General features: G+C 40.1%; 1 protein-coding gene across 2 annotated transcripts in view; it reads left to right on the top strand.

The window, feature by feature from the left end:
• NUP37 (nucleoporin 37) overlaps positions 1-17,523 on the top strand; it is a 31,757-nt gene extending 14,234 nt beyond the window's left edge. Inside the window, exons 6-10 of one of the 2 annotated variants that reach the window (XM_084631386.1) lie at positions 8,576-8,666; positions 12,230-12,411; positions 14,874-14,924; positions 15,510-15,603; positions 16,916-17,523. In XM_084631386.1, the coding sequence (XP_084487512.1) occupies positions 8,576-8,666; positions 12,230-12,411; positions 14,874-14,924; positions 15,510-15,603; positions 16,916-17,029 (532 nt within the window). In that variant the 3' untranslated portion in view covers positions 17,030-17,523. The remainder of the gene's footprint in view (positions 1-8,575; positions 8,667-12,229; positions 12,412-14,873; positions 14,925-15,509; positions 15,604-16,915) is intronic. The other variant, XM_084631385.1, reaches the window with a different exon arrangement.
• Positions 17,524-18,035: the final 512 nt, after the last annotated feature.

The following is an 18,035-nucleotide window of genomic DNA, read 5'->3' as shown; positions in this document are numbered from 1 at the left end:
CTAGTACGAGGTGTTTCTTCGGCAAAGAGTTGTTTAAATATTTCCATTAAATACAACATATTTAAGGATGAAAGAAAGAATTGTTTAAATTGTAGTAATCCACTTGACACCAAAAGAATAAAAGATAAGATTTTTTTAATGAAAGTATAACACCACCAAAATTTGAACTCAATAGCTGTGAAAAATAAGGCAGCCACTTTCCCCACTGTAGACGGTAAAGTCTGGCTAACAGCCGTGGGAAGAAATGGGATGTATTTGGCCACCTGAGAGTTCTCATATTTTTTCTATTCAAGGGATAGAAACGTGGAGAATGACAATAACATTTTCATTTAAAAATTGAATATAGAGCTATAGTCCAAAAATCAAAAGAGATTGCAATCTGCAGGTCTTTCAAAGGCCTTGTAAAAATTCATAGAAATCTTACTTAATTTGTTGTATAATTTGCCTCTTCAACAAAAATGTGAACACGTCTATTAGTTGCTCTAGGAATAGGGCATCTGTTGAAATGGTTATGCTATGCAATACTAGAGCAATTAGTACAAGAATACAAAAGGATAAAGTTTCCAGTGTTTGGGGATATTGCTAGATTTCTTACTGTTAGGTTCGCTATAGATACGAACAGTGCTCTTATTCCAACTTACCTGTAGTTAATACAGTAATTCTCAATATACAGCTTTCTGGACTTCATAGAAGTTTCTCTAGGTTTTTCCTATTTTCATCTCTACAACAGTGGATTTAATGCAGTTTTAAAGGCACAAAGTAATATTATTACAATATGAGAAATATTAATTCTGTGGAGATATAGAAATATTTTAGACACTAAAACTTTGTGCTATAATGCTGTCAGAAATATGGGATGGGCCTGATCAGTTCTTGGATGAAGACCTCCAGTAAAAATCTAGATGCTGCTTTGGTAATTCATTAGGTGGTATGTTCCTTGTGAGTCTGGGTTGAATAAGTCCTGCAGTTCAACAATTCCCAAACTGTAGCACTTGCTAAGAGTCCATGATGTAGGCACCCCCTTATTTCCAGATACAAAATTGAAATGAGAATTAATACATAGATTTTTTTTCATGAAAGCAGTTCCAGTAATGGTGTGTGGAGTCATGAATAAAAGGAGAAGTCCATTTCTGTGTTTAAAATATGGTCCACACTATTAAAAATGTTGAAAATTTCTGTTCTAATACAGCATTAGGAGGCAATATTCTGCTGGAGGTGCCATCTTTCAGTGAAACTGTCAAAGCTGATCGACCATGGCCATTAAAGATCCTAATCTGCCCACATGCAGAGTCAACTGATTTATTTTTTTTTAACTTCCTCTCCTAAACAACTGTATGTTACACTTGATTCATTTCATTCCAGAGGTAGCTACATTTCTGTGGTGGATGAAATGATCCCTGACAATAGTTTGTATATCAGCTTAAAGGGATGCTGTTGATTTTTAAAATCTCACTTGTGTACGTTCTTTTGTAACCTATAATGTAGGTAAATAGGAGATCTTGGAGTTTGCAGGGAGCTATTTTTCTGGATTTTTCAGTTTTACTTTGTGCATTTGGCAGCACAGTTTTCCCTGTATAATATGTCAAGCAATGTCCCATGTACTTTAGGTGAGTCTTTTTTTCACAGAAGAGGAGAGAAAATAATTTTTAAAAAAAATTGAAAATGTAATGGCAAAGTTACAACAATTAACGGAGGGCAAATATAGGCAGGTGTCATACCGGAAACAAATGTTAATCATAATTATTACATTAACCAAACTTTAAAAATCATTTCAGTGGTAAACCATGTAAACTAATGTGGAATATTTTAGAACAAGTAAAAGCAAAGTAATTATGCACAACATTTTTTTTTATTTTTTAATATCTCTTCGAAGAATACTCAAGCTTGGGCATTGATACACTTCCAGCTGAGAGCCCCATACTGTTGTTCTAATGGAAAATAAAATTGCAGAATTTGATTTTGGATGTTATCTCACTGCTTGACCAGAGTTTCAGTTGGCTTTTCACGCTCTACCAGTGCTTCTCAACCTATTTACCATTGTGGGCTGCATATGTGGTTCATGATATGTTATGTGGGCCGCATCCAATACTACCTATATGACCCTGAGGTTGTCACATGTGCTGCAGCTGCATGCTGATTTGGGCCTCAGGTTGAGTACCAAGCTGAAACTCAAGTATGTCAAAGGGTTCTGAATACACTGCTTAGCACCAATTTGCTGGGAAAGGATTTGCTTCTTAGAAGGGTTGCAGTTGGTCAGTGATGCTGTCATCATCCAAGGCTGGGGTCAGAGACACAACCTTCCTACTCCAGCACACACAGCAGCACCCACCTACCCACCCTTATTTTTTATATCATGGCAAAATATATATATGTAGTAGGCTCGTTCCCCCTGTTTTTGTATGTATATGGTGTTGCTTTGTTGCTATATCTCAGATAATTTCTCACTTCCATTCATTTTGGACTATTCATGCCAAGATGCAGGCTGTTTCATTGAAGTGGACTCTAGGATTTTATGTTGGTCATAATCAGGTTCAATCTTTTTTTCTTTTTGTTTCATGTGACCACAAATTTTGCAAGTGCATCCTGGCAGCAAGGGTTAGATTAGCTTCTTGAATGGAGATATGTGGGAGAAGGATTGACATCAGGAAGGTGTGTTCTATTGTTAGAGATTGGATTTGCTGGAATGCCAAAATGTAGTGCAATGTTCAATGGTTTCCCAATGCAGTAGCTTGCCCAACACCACAAATCTTGGTATATCTGTGTGGTCTTTGAACAGTTAGTTTGCTCGGTATTATAAAAACCAAAATGAAAGAAAGCCAGTGATGGCTCCAAACTGCTGTTTCTTTCCCTGGTCCTTCACTTTTGTTAAAACCATTGCCAGGACATGTTGTTCCTGGGTGTCATTTTGTTAATTCAATAAACATTGCAGACTCTTGGCCATAGTGTACGCAAAATTTCTGTCTGTCCTCATTTGTTCCTGCCTCCTGCAATGTTGAATATCTTTGTCACCACTCTTATTTAGTCTTTATAGCACATGTTCAAAATTATTCCTTTTTTTTGGGGCCAGAATTAAAAAATGAGCAGATTTTTATTGTACTCTGTATTATTTTATCCTTACCCTATTTATTCTGGCAGAACACCACCTCCAGTATCTGGAATGCATTGATACCTCTTTTTTATAATGCTACCAAAACATTTCTTCTTTAAGGACTGAGACTTTTCAAATCCAAGGCTTGTTGAGCTCATTCACCAAGATAGCTGTTATGCATTGTAATGGATTACAATGGAGAAGGAATTGGAATAAGATTAAAGATTGTGACATAATGAAAATATTTCCTGATTTTTGGATTCCATAGTCTTCTACTCTGCCCATTTTTTGTTGTTGTTGTATGGATCCTAATATGTCCCCCAGATGTGATTCTGTTTAGCTTCTATTGCACTGCTATTTGTGGTCATTATGCAAGTTTAAACCTGTCTCCTATGTACAGTATCTGATAATCCTGGAAAAGTAAAAGCAGTTTCCAAAACAAATCTTTGGAACTTAGTTGAATAAGCTTTAATTATGAAGTTATTCAGAAAGAAACATTTCAGGTTAATTTTGTGCTATTAATGTAATACTAAGTAAGTGGGGGGGTTTTAATGAAATGTGAAGAGTTTCCTGTGTGACATTGTTATGATTTATACTGAGGATCATGAAGTGGTAGTGAGAACTTTTATTCTAGACTGTAAATTCCTTTAAAATGAAATCACCACATTTAATCTGTTTGAAAACTACCTCATGGACTTTTTTCTAAGGTCACTCACTGGCAGAAACAAAGTTCAATTTCTCAGTATGAACATCTTTCAAAAACACTTTATTTAAAAGTTTTGAGGGATTTTTTTAGTTCACATTAGGAAGGAAGTACGTTAATATCTAAGAGTGGTAGCAGCAAAAAGAACGAGGAGTACTTGTGGCACCTTAGAGACTAAAATTTATTTGGGCATAAGCTTTCGTGGGCTAAAACCCACTTCATTGGATGCATGCAGCGGAAAATACAGTAGGGAGGGAGAGATAGATAGATAGACAGTCAGTGTGACAGGGTCGAGCCAGATGGCTACAAGAGAGTAATAGAAGGCATATATATTAGCCCCAGGCTAAGTATGTCCCTTTTCCTTGGGTAAGGTAACAGGGAAGGTTCCAGAACAATCAGGAACCTTCTGGAGACAATTAAGACAGGCTGATTGGCTGCAGGTGTTCTAATCAAGAAGCTTCTAGAATCAATTAAGGAAGGCTAATCAGGGCACCTGGGTTTTTAAAAAAAAAGGAGCTCACTTCAGTTTGTGGTGTGTGTGTGTGTGTGAGGAGCTGAGAGCAAGAGGCACTAGGAGCTGAGAGTGAGAACACGGACTGTTGGAGGACTGAGGTGTACAAGCATTATCAGACACCAGGAGGAAGGTCCTGTGGTGAGGATAAAGAAAGTGATGGGAGGAGGCCATGGGGAAGTAGCCCAGGGAGTTGTAGCTGTCGCACAGCTGTTCCAGGAGGCACTCTAGACAGCTGCATTCCACAGGGCCCTGAGCTGGAACCCGGAGTAGAGGGCTGGCCCAGGTTCCCCCCAAATCCTCAGACACAGGAGAAGTTGACCTGGACTGTGGGTTCAGAAAAACGGCCACGCTGAGGGCTGCCATGAAGCTCCAAGGCAAGCAAATCCACCAATAAGCGCAAGACCCACCAAGGTAGAGCAGGAACTTTGTCACAATAGATATATACACACACAAACACACACACAGAGAGAGAACATGAAAAAATGGGTGTTGCCTTACCAACTCTAATGAGACTAATCAATTTAAGGTGGGCTATTAGCAGCAGGAGAAAATAAAACTTTTGTAGTGATAATCAGGATGGCCCATTTCAAACCATTGACAAGAAGGTGTGAGTAAAAGTAGGGGGAAAAATTAGCCTGGGGAAATAGTTTTTACTTTGTTTAATGACCCTCCCAGTCTTTATTCAAGCCTAATTAAATGGTGTCCAGTTTGCAAATTAATTCCAGTTCTCATTGGAGTCTGTTTTTGAAGTTTTTTTGTTGAAAAATTGCCACTTTTAGGTCTGTAATTGAGTGACCAGGGAGGTTGAAGTGTTCTCCACCTGGTTTTTGAATGTTATAATTCTTGACGTCTGATTTGTGTCCATTTATTCTTTTGCATAAAGACTGTCCGGTTTGGCCAGTGTACATGGCAGAGGGGCATTGCTCGCACATGATGGTAGATTGGTAGATCACATTGGTAGATGTGCAGGTGAACAAGCCTCTGATAGTGTGGCTGATGTGATTAGGTCCTATAATGCTGTCCCTTGAATAGATATGTGGACAGACTTGGCAATGGGCTTTGTTGCAAGGATAGGTTCCTGGGTTAGTGTTTTTGTTGTGTGGAACCTATCCTTGCAACATAGCCCGTTGCCAACTCTGTCCACATATCTAGGACCTAATCACATCAGCCACACCATCAGAGGCTTGTATTTTAAGAATTACATCCTTGCAAAAGATTTTCTTCACAGAGTAATGATTAAGTTATTTTAAAGATTAAAAGGGCTCCCTGTATTTGAGGTATGCAGTGCAGTTGTAGCCAGGTCAGTCCCAGGATATTAGAGTGACAAGGTGGGTGAGGGTAATATCTTTTATTGGACCAACTTCTGTTGGTGAGAGAGGCAAGCTTTCAAGCCAAATAGAGCTCATCATCAGCTCTGGGAAAGATACTCTAAGCATCACAGCTAAATGCAAGATCTGGCCACAGCACTCTTACTGAAGGAATATCTGGACTCATAGAAACCATCCTCAAACCACTCACCACACAAAGGACCAGCTTCCTCTGGACACAATTGACTTACTCCACAACATTAACAACCTGCCTCAGAACAACATCCTTGCCACCATAGATGTCACTTCCCTAAACACCAGTATCCCTCACAATAACAGTATAACTGCCTGCCTCAAATATTTACAAGACAATGGACAACCCTCAGATATTCACCCGCAAGCTCATTGCCAAATTCATTAATTTCATCCTCACCCATAACAATTTTACATTCAATAGCAAACATTTTGTCCAAACCATGGGAACTAGGATGACTCCCCAGTATGCCAACTTCTTCATGGGCCACCTTGAAGACTTCCTGGCCAAAGCACCACAAAACGAGTGATAAAGCTGAGATACGTGAGTGATATTTTCATTCTCTGGACAGAAGGTTTAAACTCCCTCATAGATTTCCAGCACCTGACAACCACATCTTCAACAACTACCACCTCACCATTAAACTTTCTCTGGAACACTCCGACACTAACATCAGCTTCAACAATGGAACCCTACATACAACTATATACAAGGAACCCACAGATCACCACACCTACCTTCATTGATCCAGTAACCGCCCCAATCACACCAAGAAATCTGTTATCTACAGCCAGGCACTCAGACACCTCAGAATATGCTCCAAGGGGAATCCCCCCAACCTCTCCAAGCTCATCATCAGAAGCAAGCTCCCCCAAGACACACCAAATCAAAGTGGTGCCAGAACAACAGATGTAAAACCTGCAGACATATGATCAGCATCCCCCACAATACTCCTTTCAAGATCCATGGATCCTACACGATGCCTATCATAACATTTGGAATACTTGGTCTACTGCACTAAATGCCCCAATGACAACTATGTGGGTGAAACCAGAAAATCACTACACCCTTGAATAAGGTCACACAGGAAAATGATAAAAGACAAAAACACCCTATCACCTGTAGGTGAACACTTTTCACAAGCAATCATTCTATGTCTGACCTACTCTCTACCTTGCATGGTCCCTTAGAATATGTGCTAAGATTCAAGTGGATCCCCCACACACACACCCCAGTGTAGACCAGGGCTAAGTGAGAGAGTCTCTATTGTTATGCAGAAAAGAAATGGGCAGAAGAGATGGCCATATTGTTCTCCCATAGGACTCATGGAAGATAATGTGCCTAATCCTACCATTTCAACACAGAATAAACCAGATACAAGCACAGCACTTTGCTGTTTACAGAGTAAAGGAGAGAGCATAAATTTGTCTCCACACCTAATAACCTCATTCACAGCTGGGAAGAAGACAAGATGGCATGCTCCCTTAGCCAAAATGATTCACCATCCTCAGTTATATTGGTAATTCTCTCCCACACAGTAAATACACATGAAAAGTGTTGATTTGACTTGGAATATCTACAAGGCACAATTTCTGGCAGTGGAAGAAAGTACTGTACATTTCTAAATTACCTAATCAAGCAGATATTCCATTTTTTAAAACACTTGTTAGTTTTTTAAATAAAGACACCGATCCCTCAGGATTGGAAACTCTATGATTTCTACAGGGAAAACAAATATTTGGTCTGCTGTGGTTTGGCATAGGAAGCTAACATTGTTCACTAAATGTGTTTACTTTACTTCGTATCTATTTTGTCTAGATTTGTGATGTATTATTTGAGAGTGTGTTGAAATCTCTTACATTTAAAATATTAAGCACCCTGGAAGTCAGTGAAAGTTCCCCTAGAATAAACAATAAAAGTGTGTAACCACTCAACTCTAAAGTCTATATAGAGCATTTTATTTAAAACCTTATGAACTGCCATATTTCTATAGCCTTACGCATATGTAAAGAATATACATATCCACACAGTACGAACTTACCGTTTTAATGAGTATAGTTTACAATGTGATGTCACGCCCATATAATTGAACTATTTATTTTGAAGAGAAAGAGGGCAGGAGCTTTAGCTATCACCCTGTATTGTGAAAGCATCATCCATGTTTCGTATACAGTAGAACTTCAGAGTTACGAACACCTCGGGAATGGAGGTTGTTCATAACTCTGAAATGTTCGTAACTCTGAACAAAACATTGTGGTTGTTCTTTCAAAAGTTTACAACTGAACATTGACTTAATACAGCATTGAAACTTTACTATGCAGAAGGAAAATGCTGCTTTCCCTTTATTTTTTTAGTAGTTTGTTTAACAGAGTAATGTACTGTATTTGCTTTTGTGGGGAGGGGGTATCTGCTGCTGCCTGACTGCGTAATTTCGGTTCCAAATGGGGTGTGTGGTTGACTGGTCAGTTCGTAATTCTGAGGTTCTACTGTATAGCATTATAGGTTTATTTCACAGAGTGGCTCCCAAATTATGGTTCGGGGTGGGTGAGGGTCAAGTGGGCCACTGATGATGAGAGAACACTTCTTTGTTTCCATCCCCTAGTTAATTATGGCGGGAGAATGCTTGAATATAGGAAGAGAAATTAATAATGTACTACCTTAGTGTATCCTAAAAATTACATTCAGACATTTGGGTCTGACCCATTGAAGTACTCTGCACTCACAACTCCCTTCAACTTGAGTAAGATTTGTAGGTGTTTGACACCTCTCAGTATCAGGCCTTCTGTTAGATACTTTTGTGTTCAAAAGATGGAGTACAGATACCAGATCTCCTCTGCTTCTGGCCACCTCTCTGTCAGCAGGCTAAGGCTGGAAATTAATGTTTTTACAAACAGCAGTAAATACTTTTTTTTTTTTCCTTTTTTATTAGGGTTTGGGACTTGGAAGGAAATCAAAAGGCATATTTTGTTCTACGTTCCCCTGGAATGAGTGTGTGCTGGCATCCTGAGGAGGCTTTTAAGGTTGTACTTCGTAGCTTATTTTTCTTAAACCAGTATGTAAATGTGTGTCGCTTTTCTAAACTATAGAATTTTGAAGCTATAGTATGATGAGTTCGCTGTAGAAGCACATTCTGTATTATTCTTCATTATCAGCAGAGTCTATAATTTGACTGGTTCTTCTTCAAGTAGTGTCCCTGTGGGTGCTCCACTGTAAGAGTGTCTGTGTCCCTGCGATGCTGATCAGAGAACTTTGGTAGCAGTCTCCGTCTGGACCAGTGGAAGCTTCCTGAAAGTGGGGGGCCACCAGCACCCAAACTGTGGCCCTGCCCCCTTATGCCACCCCTTCTTCCTGAGGCCCTGCCCTCACGCTGCCCCTTCTCTCCAAAGCCCTGCCCTTGCGCTGCCCCTTTTCCCTGAGGCTCCGTCCCATGCTCGCTCTTCTCCACCCCCCCACCCCTTGCTTGCCCTTACAACTGATAAAAAGTGATGGGGCTGTGGCCCCCAGCCCTCTCTGTTCCAGCACCTCTGGTATCAGTTCAGCCCGCGCATGCACTCCTCCATGCCTACCACGAGGCTAGCTAGCGTGCACACCTGATCCCTCCTCAGTTCCTTCTCAGCAGCTCCTGACTAGAGATGGCACTATAGCTGTCCATTCCTGGATTGTTAACTCGCTTAGAATTGCTAATTGTAGCTTCTTTTAAAGCCTCTTTTTCTTTATTTGCTTCATTTATATTTTATTTTGGCCATTGCCTTTAAAAAAAAAAAAAGAAGAAGAAAAGAAGAGGACTTTGTCTTCTGCTAACCACTGTTGGGAGGTCCTCGCTGGACAAGAGTATGCCCGGCTCCCCAGGCTTCAAAAATTGCCTCAGTTCTAAGGACTCTATCCCAGTGTCTGACGGACACTTGCAGTGTGTTCGCTGCCTGGGAGAGAAACACATTCCACAGAAATGTGGCTTGTGTCAACAACTGAAGCCCAGATTCAGGAAAGACAGAGAACTGAGGCTCAAATTCCTACTCATGGAGTCAGCCCTTCAACCTCTGGAGTCCCAGCAGGAGCCCTTACGGCAATCCTCTACTTTGAAGGGAAGTGAGCCCAGGGAGATGCCTGCGAGCTACTCCCATAAAGCCTCTAAGAAAGGGGGATAATCTACTGATACTTTCTGTAGTTGTCCCTTTTGTGTTAGCCTAGATAAATAGCCTGGGATTTTAATTAATTTTGATTTCTCAGCACACCTTCCACATTCTCTTCCACATTTGGGGAGAGGTTCAGATCTCCTATCTGAGGTCTCTCTTTAATGGAGCACAAAATCCACGGAAGTGGCTGTCATATCATTCCATTCTCCATTGGAAGGTTTCTGAGTATTTGTTCATGCTGCAACTTCCAGATTTATCATTCCCAAATGTCAGAGAAAGAATGCCAACTTGGGATTTGAACTTAGTTCTTAATTCTCTTATGAAACTTCCGTTTGAGCCACTAGCTACTTGTTTGCTTTTAAAATTTTCCATGGAAACTATCTTTCTAGTGGCAGTTACCTCTGCTCAAAGAGTGTGTGAATTAGGGGCTTTGATGGCTGACCTGCCTTATACTGTCTTTGAGGTAAAGGTATACCTCAGACCACATCAATGATCCTACCAAAGTCGTTTCTGACTTCCATATCAATTAGACTGTTCATCAGCTAGTTTTCCACCTTAAACCCCATCAGAATGAGCTGCCCTTCATGCTCTTGACATTAGGAGAGTGCTAGTATATATTGGATGGTACTAAATCTTTTAGAGTCTCTCTGAGACTAACTGTGTCTGTCACAGAGCTAGCAGAATGACAGTGTCCACCCCGAAATTTTCTGGTGGGTTTCTAGCTGCATCCTATCCTGTTATGGAGCTTCTAATGTGCCGTGTCCATCTAAGGTCAGCGCTAACTCTATCAGATCTCAGTCTACATCTGTTCCCCTATTAAAAGATGTTCCTGTAGTGGAAAGCTGCTATGTGAGTCTTCGTTCACACCGTCTTGACACACTATGCCTTAGTGCATACCTGTAGACCAGATGCTGCCTTCAGTTCTGCAATCAGTTCTTGGCCAGATTCTGAAGTTCCCACCTCCTTTGGGGGGCGCTGCTCGAGAGTCACCCGAAGTGGAGCACCCATAGGGGCACTACTCAAAGAAGGAGAGATTACCTACCCTCGTGCACTAAATGGAATTCTTTGAGATGTGTCGCCCCTATGGATGCTCCACTACCTGCCCTTCCTTCCCCTTTGCTTCGGAGTCTCATCTTTATGGGGCTTTTGCAGTAGAGAAGGAACTGTGTGCAGGTCATCCACCACAGCCCTGTAATCCCTTTGTATGGGCCACAAGAGTTGCTAGAGCACATGTGTGAACCAAACGAGCACTACTGTGGAAAATCTTCAATCAAAGACGCATGCGTGGAACACCCACAGAGGTGTACATCTTGAAGAACTCCAGTTACTGTACAAGGTAAGTAACCTCCGCTTCTGAGCTCTGATAACATTTCTCTTATGTCCAGCCTCAGTTCCCACATAGAATGACTTTGGTATTCCCTGATCATTATGAAGCAGATCACACCGTATAATTCAAATCACTGTATTGGTGTTATTTATAGGGCAGTTGATTAATCGCAGGTAACTCATGCGATTAACTCAAAAAAATTAATTGCGATTAAAAAATTGTGTTCCATTGCATTGTTAAATAATAGAATACCAATTGAAATTTATTCAATATTTTTGGATGTTCTTCTACATTTTCAAATATATTGATTTTAATTACAACACAGAATACAAAGTGTACAGTGCTCACTTTATATGATTTTTTTATTATAAATATTTTCACTGTAAAAATGATACACAAAGGAAATAGTATTTTTCGGTTCACCTCATACAAGTTCTGTAGTGCAATCTCTTTATCATGAAGTGCAACTTACATACGTAGATTTTTTTTTTTTTTTGGTTACATAACTGCATTCAAAAACAAAACAATGTAAAACTTTAGAGCCTACAAGTACATTCAGTCCTACTTCTTGTTCAGCCAATCAGAAAGACAAACAAGTTTGTTACTTTACGGGAGATAATGCTGCCATCTTCTTATTTATAATGTCACCTGAAAGTCAGAACAGGTGTTTGCATGGCATTTTTGTAGCTGGCATTGCAAGGTATTTACATGCCAGATATGCTAAACGTTTGTATGCCCCTTCATGCTTCGGCCACCATTCCACATGATTAAACCGTTGTTGTGCATACATGGAAAAGCCTATCATGTGTAGCATGTCAACTGGCAGATGTCCGTTAGTTACATTAACGGACATTTAAATTTTCTCCAAAACCTACCCATCTCATAGAAAATTAAATACCAGTGGCTGGGTTGTCGTTTTGTTTTAATTGTTGCCAGAGTGTTAACATACATGACCACTTTTCACTCCAAAAAACCTAGGTGTCACACCTTCCATTCCTGTTAATGCTTTGTTGCAGGAACACTTGGTTTGCTGTGCAGTAATAAAGATTTAAATTATGGCCAATTACAAAGAATACAGTTTACAAAAGTTTGAGTAAAATCCATCTGTTGCTTTCTTTTGCAGTTGATGGTAGCAGAGAAGAATGGAACAGTACGATTCTACGATCTCATTACCCAGCAGGCCATTCTGTCTCTCCAGTGTGAACAAATGCCATTGATGTCTGCACATTGGTGTTTAAGAAACACCCTTAAAATTGGAGCAGTTGCTGGAAACGATTGGTTAATCTGGGATATTACTCGCTCCAGGTATTGTCGTCAAACTGGGGAAGACTTCCCACACCATCTCTTTCATTTGCATGATTAGGGATGATATTTTTGATAATGTTTTACTTAGCTAAGTAGAACTTCATTATAGATATAGCCAGTGCTTAAGGCCCCAGTTTGGTGAAGCTTTTAAGCACGTGCTTAGCTAAATGGAAATGAACTGGGGCTTTAGTATCTAGCGTTTCTATAGTAAACCGCTCCCACTCTCTTCTCCAGGGAATTGATGACTTTACCATTATCATTTGCAAACAAATTCTTATCATGATTTCTTTTTAAATATTGTATAATGCATTATTTGTTACTTCAGCTAAATTGCTGTTACAGTTGAAATGTTGGTGGAATTGAATTTAGTCTAGTGCCTTTTGATGAGTTGAGGGAGAAAGTAGAGGTTTAGAAAGGATTGAGAGTTTCCTCAGGCTCTTCTCTTCCCCACCCTTCTCCCCTCCCCGCTTCTTTTCCCTCCCTCTTCCCTGATATGTTTTCCCTTTCTTTCCTTCCTCTTCCCACTCAGCATCTGGCCTACCCATCCTTTCAGCTGAGTAGGGTGTGACCTAACTGAGCCTGTCTGATCTCAAGAATGATATAAGCCTCCCCTCCCCTGCCATCCAGTCCATTCACATGTTACACTATTTTTTAAACATATATTTTACTATAAGTGTTAGGACTGTAGCAACCTCTGATTGTACCAAAAGCAAAGTTCTTTTACACAATTAAAATTCTGAAAATAGAGAATAAATGGTAAACATATGTTTAAGATTTAGAAGATGACAATTCCTTTTGAACTTTTATTTGAAAATTTAACTTTACGGGCCAAATCATGCCATCCTCATTCAGGATGGTGAGCGTTTACTTCGGTAAACATATTCATTGACTTCAGTGAGACTACTTGTGCAAGTAAGGCCCTGATCAGTTAAACGGGACTACTTACAGATCACAAAGTTAAACATATGAATTCGTCTTTGCAGAATCTGGGCCCAAATTGTTATGGTTCAGGAGTGTGCTGTGCCTTTGACCTTTCCAGCGGCACCTCTTTCAAGTGATAGGCCTACACCTACACTTTTAGAGTAAAATGCCACAACTTGCCCCACTTTTAGATTGGATCACTGGTCTTGTTCGTCCATTACATTATCTCACCAGAATCAACTGGCTTTGGCCCCTGCTATCAACTTCTCTCCAGGAGCTGTAACCAGCTTGTAAACAGAGTGACAGAGAACAGCTCCTTCAAAACAAAATATTATTTATTAATCTATAGAATATGACAAGCAGAGAGAAAAGGGTTAAATCAACAAATGCCTAAGCACATATTGTCTTGCATAAATATAACATTTGCTTCACACAAGTTGGTAGGCCTTGGGTTCTCGACCTCCCGCCCATTCTCCTGGGTACCATGTTACAGTCTTATTTTCTTCAGATTCTCAGTCTCCCCAGAGGCTCAGCTTTTAAACAAAGAACTTGAAAGTGGTTAAGAGCTCCCATTTTAGTTTGTATGGTCTCCTTAGATTCAATTGATTTTTTTTTTTTTTTAAAGACACATTAGATTTTCTTCACCGCATAGTGTCACTACAGGGCATAATTACAGCTTTGCACTCCCCTTTTTATCAAACTGCCCTTGACCAACAAGACCAACTACTCTATGAAACCATCTCTATGTATGGTGGGGGAGGGAAATAATCTGATTAAAGGGGAGCATGCAGAAATGGTGACAGTGGGGCAGAATTAAGGTTGGAGTGCATTGTCTGTTGCTCATGGTAATTGTGGTAATGGGGTGTGCTTGTGTGTGGAGGGACAGGGGAGGTGTATTCTTAGGTGGCTGAACTTTTCACTTCCTTGCTTCTCTAGTTTTATATCCGGCATGATGTACATGTAGCAACCCAAACTACTTCACAGAATGTTTTTTTGTATATTAATCATATTGAGGCCTCTTCTAAGGCAGTGCTTCTCAAGCTCTCTGATGTGGGGGACCGGCAATTTTTTTTCTTCCCAACATGCACGCAGACCAGCAGCCGATGGCTCCGGTCCACGGACCACCACTTTGAGTAGCACTGTTCAAGGGTATAGGCACTAATATGTCTTGAATACAGAACTAGGAAAATCTTTTTGTTTCTGTGACAAGACATCCACAAGACAAATTCGGTAAGGCCTGAAGAAAATTGTTAAAAACTAAAAACTCATTTTTAAGAGCTGTTGCAGCTTTCATCTTTTTCCCCCTCCCTCTCATCCAGCTATACTACTTTAACCTGTCAAAACTCACACGTGGAAAACAATATGAGAGATGGCTTGTTGTCAAAAGAATTTTTATCTGTCAGTAGATGTTTTCCCACCCCACAACTTGAACCTGCTACTCTTTTAAATTATCTGTACTTTCTGTCCTTGTGATATGAAGTGAAGTGTATCATTTCCTATAGTTTGTGGAATGGATGTTTAATCAAAATGTCTTTTTATAGTTATCCACAAGATAAGAGACCTGTCCATGTGGATCGAGCCAGATTATTCAGGTATAGTTTGGGGGAGGAGGTTTATAGTAAATTGATTTGAAGAAAAATTATCTTAGTAGCCTGTTTAATTTTAAAAACCTCATTTTAGCAGGGTTATTTATTGTTTTCAGTAATGCCTACAGTGTGCTGCATCTTGTAGTACAGCAATGTTACAAAGTGAAAGAATGTAACAATTTGTATGTTGCTGATCCGTGGGGCTCTACACAAGTGCAGGGGTCGGCCTGTATGTGGGATTGGGCTCCCAATTCCTTCCAGTGTTCATGTCTTCTTTCCATCAATAGACGGTTAGCTTTTAGATAGCTCCATCCTGCAAGATTCTAATCTCAGTGGGAGTTGAGAGTGATTGGGACTTGGCAGGATAGGGTCCTTAACGTATAATATTCATTAATTCATTTTGAATTAATGTAGATAGGACTGAATGGGGCGTGTCTTAAATACAAATATCTTTGTGCATGTATTTCACAGGTTTCAGCAGAATTTAGGATGGCTTTACGCAATATTTAACTGCAGACAAAAAAATCAGATTTGCGCATGCTCATGATGCTGTAACACATGTATTTAAAAGCACCTTGGATTTATTCATAGGTGGTCCAGAGTGAATGAAAACTTGTTTGCAACCACTGGCTATCCAGGAAAGATGACTTGCCAGCTTCTAGTTCATCATTTAGGACACCCTCAGGTAAAATTATACAATTCTATGTTTTGGGTTGGATCAATCCATTTTCTTTAAATCCATGTATAAACAGCTATACCTTTAAAAGTTCATTAAGATCATGTAGAAACTGTTACTACGTCGTCTTTTTCCGAGGCCAAAAGTTACCAGACAAAAATCTTAGAATACTGTCAACTCTGGGTTTAGCACTTTTTTCTGCTTTTTTTTTTTAGTTATAATAAGGCTAAATCAGGGGGTTCTGATAATTATGTTTAAAATAAGCTTATTTACAATTCTTGGTGTTCTGGAAATATGTACAAATAAAGTGTATGCAAGATACAAGGAGGGACTGTCTTTTTTGTCTTTTAATCACCATGGAATTCTCCACTCCAAGTAATACTGACAGAATCATCATTAGTGATATTAAAGACTCAAGAATAAATTGGACAATCATAGTTAATAAATGCAATCAGATGATTAACTGTGGTGGCTTTTTGTCACATCTATATGTTTGAACTGATTACCAAGTTGAGGCTGGAGAAATACTATCCCAGGGTATAATATTGGAAAGGATATAGGAGAAGAATAAGTTGTGCCTTTGAAGCACTAAGCAAGGATCATCAGTCAAATCAAGTGGGCATATGCCACATACTGTTCTTTGTACAATTACAAAAGGAATGAGAATCTGTTGATCTTTGTTCTTTCCATCATTCGTCTCTGTGTTTTCACATGCAAGCATTAAGAGTGTTCAGAATCTTAGAAAATATTAATTGTATCTGCTTTATTAAGGCAACTTGAATCATACCACTTCTGAGTTGTACCTTGCTGAATGCAAATAAAAACTAAATAATCTATAAGAAATCCTACAGTATTTTGTAATTCAGATATATTCCAATTCTCTAATAGCACAGAGGAAAGGAGGTTTTATATTAGGCAGATTTTCATTGTCTTGGGCACAAAAAGCGTACTATTTCCAAACATACTAATTGTAACCTTGAATAACAACAGATTTTACTAAAATCATCTGGGGTGTGGAGACAGCCTTTGTAGAAACTCTGCAAAGATTCAATTCTATCACTTGTGGAACATTTTGCAGTATTGTATTTTAAAAATATGGGTACAATAGCTGACAGAAAAAGACAGTAGGCAGTGAGATTTTTAATTTAAATACTCTTTCTTCTTCTTTTTTTTTAAAGGAATGGTGCGGTGGTGTTTTTTTGCAAAAGTCTCACATTTTAGTTGCCTGTTGAACTTGTGGTTGCATATTTAGCTCTGGTTTAGTAAATATCTGTATGATATGTTGGAAAAAAATGTCCTTTTTATTTTTATTTTTTTGTAGCCCATTCTTATTGGCTCTGCAGCTGTGGGATCCGGTTTGACCTGGCATAGGACTCTTCCGTTATGTGCAGTTGGTGGAGATCATAAACTTTTCTTTTGGGTGACAGAAATGTAAAATAAATGTCTGCTCTGATTATTAAATTCTCAAATATTGTCCCTTTTTGTAGTAAAAAGTGAATAGATTTCTTCATTCTTGTATATTAATATTTATTGGAACACGAATAAAATAACCAAAACACATGAAACTCAAGTTGAATCCCTTTTGCTTGTTTTTAGATGACAATTATAACAAGATTTGTTAAAGCAAATACTATGTTTGAGATAGTGGTGTGACTTTCATAATAAAACATAAGTATCTTTTTTCACAATATTTGTTGATGAGATGTTTTTTAAACAACCTTCTTTAGACCAGTGGTTTTCAAACTTTTTTTCTGGGGACCCAGTTGAAGAAAATTGTTGATGCCCGCAACCCAGTGGAGCTAGGGATGACGGGTGTGGGAGGGGGCTCTGGGCTGGGGCAGAGGGTTGGGATGCAGGAGGGAGTCAAGGTTCTGGGCTAGGGGTGCAGGCTCTGGGGTGGGGCCAGGGATGAGGGGTTTGGAATGCAGGAAGGGGTTCCTGGTTTGGGGGAGGCTCAGGGCTGAGGCAGGGGGTTGGGATGTGAGAGAGGGTCAGGGTTCTGGGCTGCAGCTGAGGGGGCTGGGGTGCAGGAGGGGCTCTGGGTTTGGGGGGCCTCAGGGCTAGGGCAGGAGTACAGGCACGGACTTACCTCTGGTGGCTCAGCAGCATAACCAGGGTGCACCGCAGACTGCGCTGTGCCATGGAATCGGCCAGCAGCAGGTCTGGCTCCTAGGCGGAGGTGCGTGACTCACCCGCAGTCACCGTGCCCCTTCTTCCCCCAGTTTCCTTTGGCCGGTTCCCGGTCAATGGGAGTGCGGAGCCAATGCTCGGGGCAGGGGCAGTGCATGGAGCCCCGTGGCCCCCCTGCCTAGAAGCTAGACCGCTGCTGGCCACTTCCAGGTTGCAGCACCGGTGTGGAAACAAGTAGGCACTAGCGTGTCTTAGATGGGCAGCACCGCCTGTAACGTTATTGATGAGCTATGACCGTGTAGATCATTGTT

This window comes from Lepidochelys olivacea (assembly GCF_965140295.1).
Source record: "Lepidochelys olivacea isolate rLepOli2 genome assembly, chromosome: 1".
NCBI classification, from domain to species: Eukaryota; Metazoa; Chordata; order Testudines; family Cheloniidae; genus Lepidochelys; species Lepidochelys olivacea.
The sequence above is the reverse complement of the archived record's forward strand: the minus strand, read 5'-3'. Positions and strand labels throughout refer to the sequence as shown.